Source organism: Pollicipes pollicipes, unplaced genomic scaffold (assembly GCF_011947565.3).
Source record: "Pollicipes pollicipes isolate AB1234 unplaced genomic scaffold, Ppol_2.1 Scaffold_6052;HRSCAF=7182_pilon_pilon_pilon, whole genome shotgun sequence".
Lineage (NCBI taxonomy): Eukaryota > Metazoa > Arthropoda > Thecostraca > Pollicipedomorpha > Pollicipedidae > Pollicipes > Pollicipes pollicipes.
The window spans coordinates 10,979,209-10,986,060 of NW_023596805.1; the positions used below are offsets into that span (position 1 = coordinate 10,979,209).

General features: G+C 49.6%; 1 protein-coding gene across 1 annotated transcript; it reads left to right on the top strand.

Moving 5' to 3' along the window:
- The first annotated feature begins 5,527 nt into the window (after positions 1 to 5,527).
- On the top strand, positions 5,528 to 6,614 carry LOC119104784 (pupal cuticle protein-like). Its single transcript, XM_037228506.1, has 2 exons — positions 5,528 to 5,536; positions 6,306 to 6,614. Exons 1-2 carry the CDS (start codon positions 5,528 to 5,530, stop codon positions 6,612 to 6,614), a joined length of 318 nt encoding a protein of 105 aa, XP_037084401.1.
- Positions 6,615 to 6,852: the final 238 nt, after the last annotated feature.

The following is a 6,852-nucleotide window of genomic DNA, read 5'->3' on the forward strand; positions in this document are numbered from 1 at the left end:
TATAGCTCGCAGCTTCTCACCAAGTATCCGTCGCCAGTGCTGAACATATGCATGGTGAATTGTTAAGATCTTCCAGGTAGGCGGCTGCTGCAACTGCAAAATAAAGCCGGACATTAAGATCCAGCTGCCATAATCGCCACCACGCTCGCCAAGCGTGTGGCCCAGGTAGCGCTGAGTCTAATCGAGGCTGTACATAGCTAAGCACTGCGTGCAGGCCGCTTCCGCGATTTAAGGATCGCAAGGCTGTCTTTCTTCAGTGAGACCCTTAGGCTGTCTTTCAGTGAGATCCTGACAACTTCGGCTAACACCTCACCCGGTTCCGGCCGGAGCCACTTTTCACTTTAACGGTTCACATTAACTGTGCACTTTACCCGTTGTTTTTGCCAGCCGGCTTAAACACATGCCTGGGCTGCTAGCGGTATGACCTTGACCCAGCCGGCCTGCAAAAACATGCGGCGAAGCTCCCCGCCGTGCCGCTCGTCACGTCTCGTGGCCAGCTGGCTATTACTGGTGCGACCTCACGCCTTACGCCTCTGAAGTCACGCCTAGTAAGTCACGCCTGGCATGTCACGCATACGAAGGCGTTGCGTGAGGAGGTGTGCAGCAGCCTTCGCCGTCAGAAGACGAGGACTAGCGGTCCAACCGAAGCGACGCAGAACCAGATATCTGCATGGATCCCTGAGATGGATCCAGGATCCCAGGACCTTAATGGAGATCCTGTGACCGGATCCCGAGATCTTGGGGAGGGGCCCCAGGCAAATGCGCGCCCAGAATAGCGGGTCGGAATTCAAGATTTTGGATGGGAAATTGCAGCTCATGCGAGTGGTTTCGGGTTTCGTAAACGGGCTGGTTTTCGGCTGATTTCGATCTCCTTCGCGGCCTTGCGGCTTTGCGGCCTCTCCGAGACACGTTTCGCTGAGGTAACTTTGCCACACGGCTCCTGGAGCTTCTAGCTGAAGTCAGCAGGCAGGATGGGGTTGGGGATGGGGGATTGGGGGGTCACGGTAAGCATGGAAAGGAAATGCCGGTATGAGTCAGAGTGTGAACTGCCGCGATCCGGTTTAGGCCAGGTTCGGGCTGGCTGACGATGGGCCGTGGAAGAAACGTTACTGAGATATGCAACTTCACTGATTCAGCTTACCAAAGGAAAACGATTTAGACAGTTTTTTTTTTACTTCGTTACCGCATTTCAGTCATTGACAGAAATACATGCTGTTTTTCAGGTGTCACTGGAACAGCTGGACCAGAATCACGGCTCAACTCAGCGCGCTCAGACCATAAATCATCTGTCCCAAGCGTGTTCAGCATACTGTGCATACCACTTGAGCTGGCTCTGCGTGCATGCCTGCGCCCTGGGCTCCGGCTCTGCACCCGCCTTCTCTCGGCGCCCCGGTCTGAAAGGCAATGGAAAGGGGTCGAATCGCAGCAGAGACGCGGGCACTAAACCCACACGGACAGCGGCGCGCGCGAATCCCCGCCGCTTACGCCACCGGGCTCATTTGAATAATCCCTGCACAAGGTCAAATGGCGGAATGGGCAGGTGAGAGACTGCAAGCCTGAGACGAACATTTTTATTCGGCGAATGTCGGCCCGTCAACTTCGGCAGGAGCAGCAATGTTAATTCGATTGCCAAAAAGCCCGGCACCACAGCTGGCCCTGCCATCATCCTTTGCATTCCGCTTTATGCGATCCGATCACATCGTAGGGTTTTATCATTACATCGTTACATGTAGTTGATGTCATTACGATGTCCTACTAGTAGGCGGCACTTTCATGATTAACTGCAAGGATTGCTTGGATCTTCGCTCAAGCAGTTCTCGCCGGTAAAACGAAAGACGGTCGTGTTCGGCACAGTCACTGCAAACACCATATGAAGTACGTATGAAGGAATTTTTAAAACGTGATATGTGACATTCGCCGCACATACCATTGATATAAATAAGTGCCGTCCCCATTTAAATTAGTTACTGATGCCTTAAGAGACGCCATGCTATACATGATATCATTGAACAGCATGACGCATAATGTATTTCGTATTACACCATCACACAGGCAAAACCGCTGAGGCAAAACCGATTGTCTTACACTGGAGTGGTTTATCGCGTTATTTGTGAGCACGATGATGATATGCGTTAGGCGCAAAATGTCGCGAGCGTTATTGGCCGCAATATAATGCAGCTGCGTCTGAAATATCGCGCTCAACTCCGAGTGCTGCAGCCATAATTGGTTACGGACGCGCTGTAAATGACAGGGAGACACGTTGGAATTTAAGTCAGATCTTCATAAGCAGGCTAGCAGAGACCGTCTGCAAAGTGATTCATGTTTGCATTCGGACGCCTTTTGGGATGCCAGCTACCCCCCCCCCCCCCCAAAAGAGAACATATCTACACCCATGCCTATAACGTATCCTTAATGTGCCTTGCCCAAGGTTTAACGCGTAGGTGTGACATATTCCAGCTAAACCTGAAAATAAACCACGGCGCAGGAACCTGAAAATAGGTGAAAAGTGGGCGTGACGCGCCAAACTACCCAATATTCGACCCAAAATCGACAGAGATAGCATCATTATTATAACAATCCGGACACTGGGATCAGAAGACATGATTTCATCGAGCGCAGAACACAGCACCTAAGTCGGTGCCATGATAAGACCGCCACCTCTTAGGTTAATGACGTCACAGGATCACAAAACCGCGGTGACGATACGTCACATGACGCGATGCATTGTGACGTGCTGAGACCCGTTTAGCTTTGTTACACAGTAAGGTCGTGTAGCCGTGGACTTCGACATGGTACGATCACGTGACATCGGAGCCATGCATCAGCTCCAAAAGACATGTTACCGCCATGCATCTGGACGCCTGTTGGTGGAAGAGTGTTCTTCCGCTCACGCACGCAAGAGCGTGCGCGGAAGAACACAGGAGCTGGAAATGTTGGTGCTGTTTCTGGTGCTGGAAATGTTGACTGTATGTAGACTCTCTTAGGGCTTGACTACATGCAGATGGAGGACTCTTGCATGTCAATTAAGGGCATCAATGAGGATGAAAGGCTCCTGGATGTTAGGAATCCTGGCGCATGCCTGTCGAAGGACTTTCTGTTGTTTAAGGATATATGAAACGCATGTGACGTCGCTGACAGGCATTTACGAACCTAAGAGAAATGAGTAAGTATGGCGATTAGTTTAGATTGATGCTTTAAGTGCGTTTTTCTTCTTCCAGTGTCTACCGCTTTTGCTATTATCCTTTTTGTTTTGTTGCACATAAAAACTGCCATGAAAAGTCATGCCGACATCCAAATAATATATCTACGAAGTGCCAATGATTGGCATGTGAGAGATCCGGTACTGACAGCCTTGCTGTCATGTAGGTTTTCTTTTTGTTTTGGTAAATAACATTGGGCGCAATGTTAATGATTAATCCCGCCCATTAATTAAATATATGTGAAACTTGTCAGAAAATCCCTGACAATGTTTGTTTGACAAATAACTATTTTAATAAATTTAATCCAAACCTTTTGAATAGATGGATTTGTGGGATCGGACCATCCGATCGCGCAATTCTAGGTCAAAAGCAGAATTTGGTGGGGCTTTTTGTGCCAACCCTGACCCCTACCATCCGATCGTGCAATTCTAGGTCAATAGCAAAATTTGGTGACGAAATTTCACCCCACCACGGTTGAATGAATCGGAAGGCAAGCGCTCGAACCAACTGAGCCATGGGGATCGACATTAAGGACCAATGGTTTGATCCTTCCTCGATTTTGAGTGCGTGAATAGGAAGCTAAAATAATTTAGTTTCCTGCGTAATCGATGATAATTTGTGGGGTGACTGGCTATTATTTGATAATTTGTGTGGGTGGGTGATTTGTGATAGTTTGTTGCCGATGAATGACTTTTATAATGGAGTTGAAGCCTCACATCTGCTGTTGTTTCGATAAAGCCATGTTGACGAAATATCAACGCATCCATATCTTTATTATCCTGGTTCTTCTCCGAGGAATAAAGCTGCTACTACTGTTTTATCTATGGAAACAGCATTTAAGTGCATATAAAAGTCACTGATAAGTGAGAATGTCAATGTATTACATCGACAAAAAATTTGGCATGTTCAAGTGCTTTAAACCATTGCAGAAATCGATCAGTTTTTTAGCTAAGAATCAGCTTGGTCAGTTTTTGGACACTATCTCTCCTTGCACATCGGCGTCAATGTTGACAAAATGACGAACAGCTTTAAAATTTGGAAATTTAGGGATTGCTCACACCTGTCATCTCTTCTCACAATTATCGTAGCTTCTGCTATGGTTATTGTGAGACAGACGTTAGCAAATTTGCTAATTTCGACACATTCAGCGCATCTATTCACATCTTTTTGCTAGCTTCCACCAAAGCTTAAGTGAGATACCTCCAAGCAATGTAAGTGTTCCTGGAATTCCCGGACAAATTTCCATACGAGCCCATCCATTTGCCAGAGATGCGTGTTCATGGCAACCAGCATGGTTTTACACAGACCAGCAACTTAACGTAGGGGCTTTCATCCATTCAAAATATTCGTATAGTAATCCCGGGATTTCTTGCAATGAATCAAGCTACTTTAAAATAATTTATCCTGCACACCTTTTGCCAACTGCTCGGTGAAAGCCCATGAGATTCATACCTCCCCCTGCATCAGAGCTGGGATGTGGGTAGCTACACCGCAAAAATCACACGGGGAGGGGAGTCTGATAAAACTGGAGACGTCATTCGCGTTTTTACCACTCATAGAATGTTTCCATATGCTGAGACAGCCACATCTAACAGCATTCACAGCAGCACTTGTCGCCTAAACATTGATTTTTTTCGTCCCAGATCTAACAACGCATCAAAAATAGCTTAAACCTCAATTCCTGCAAGCGCTTGAAATTGAGACAGCCTTTGGGCTTATCACTCCTCCTTGGGATTTTTCATCGTTGAGCCATATCCCCTGGCTGAGTGGGTGCCAGCGTCGCCACACCGCCGATTATCCGGGGGGGGTAGGGGGGTCACACTGTGCCGATACGGGTCAGATCTGGCACGGCGCTTTCGTGGGTGGGTGGGTGGGAGGGGGGGGGGGGTCACAGTGTAACGATACGGGTCAAATCTGGCCCGGTACCTTCTTATGTGTGTATGTTTATGTGTGGAGAGGGGGGTCACACTGCCCCGACACGGGTCAGATCTGGCCCGCTGCCTTCGTGCGCGTGTGTGTGGGAGGGGGGAACACTGTGCCGATACGGGTCAGATCAGTGCATCAGTGCAGATCAGATCCCAGTGCATTCGTGTGGGTGTGTGGGTATGCGGGGGGGGGGGGGAGTTCACACTGTGCCGATACGGGTCAGATCCGGTCCAGTGCGTACGTGGGGCCGGTTGGTGGCCGTCTCCAGCAGCCCTGCCCGACCGGTGCACGTGCAGGAGACCGCCTCAAGCGAGAGGCGGGCCCGGGTATAAAGGTGCGTGGCGGTGGGCGGGAGGGCCAGCCGAGTATCGCCTGCGCCAACCCACGTCTCGCCCGCCGTCATGAAGCTGGTAAGCGACGGAACAACTGCGGCGAGCACAGGACGCACCCTTGAGGAACCCGCGGCTGGAAGTCTGTGCTTTGACGTTGCGAGTGCTAGGCTGGGGGGATGCAGTGCTGCTGTTTCGTTTCGGCGTGCAGGCCTGGTGTCTTTACCGAAAACTATCCGATGGTGACGGATAATTGTGAGGGGCGTGTAACAGCAATGTGGCGTCAGGTGACGTCAATGGCCATTTAACCGCTAAATCGTTAGATCTAACAGCTGGCTTGGGATCAGCGATACTCGCAATGCAGCGCAGATTCAGTTGAAAATGAATCAGCCTTTCAAGTAAATGTGTGTGTTAAATGGTCTTGTTAGAAGCCGAGGCATTCACTTTATATGCATTCAGGGGCCTTTCATATACCCCCTCCTCTGTTGCTCGAATAAGGTTGGAATGTACAAAGCAAAAGTGAATGCTTGTGAACTTCACGGGCGAATCATATGTAAAGACGCTCTCAGTTGCACGAAGAAAGTCAAAATGTTAGCTCAATAAAAAAACAAAAACAAGCAATAATTATTACCTTGTCATGCATGGCTGATCGGTATGTCTCGCACCCTTTTCCTTTCAGCAAAGCTTGCTGAGATAAAAAGTCACTTCTCGGAAATGTCCTTGAGTTGACACTGCGCATGACGACCAACACACGTGGCAGACATAACTGTCAATGATGTGGCCTACGCCATTGTCTGAGGCATTCCAGGCTTTCATAGCTTCTGCTTATGGTCTGATTGTCGTTCCGCAGTTTGTGTTCGCCGTTCTCGTGGCCGTGGCCGCCGCCCAGTACGTCCCCGGCTCCGACAAAAACGCCGAGACCATCAAGAACGAATTCGAGCAAGCTATCGACAACAGCTATCGCTCCGACGTCGAGACCTCCAACGGCATCATCATGAAGAGCGCCGGCGAGAGCCTGCCGGGCCCCGAGCCGGAGACGGGCACCCTTCGCGTGTCGGGCAGCTACCAGTACGTGTCCCCGGAGGGGAAGACCATTCAGGTCAACTGGGAGGCGGATGAGAACGGCTACCGGGCTACGTCAGACGCTATCCCCTTCTAGACGCTCTCGATCCGGGTTGGTGGCTGACGCGAGGAAGCTGAATCTGGACAGCGAAAGTGGACGGTTACCTTCCGAACGCGTCTTCCGCCAATCGTCAAAACGCCATCCAATCCACGACCTGTTTGTAACGTTGCATCATGCGTGTTGATAGAAATAAACCAAGATAACATCGAATCACATCGTTTTGCGTCATATTGTTGTGAAAATGGGATTGCCTGCCGTTCCTGATAAGCCTGCT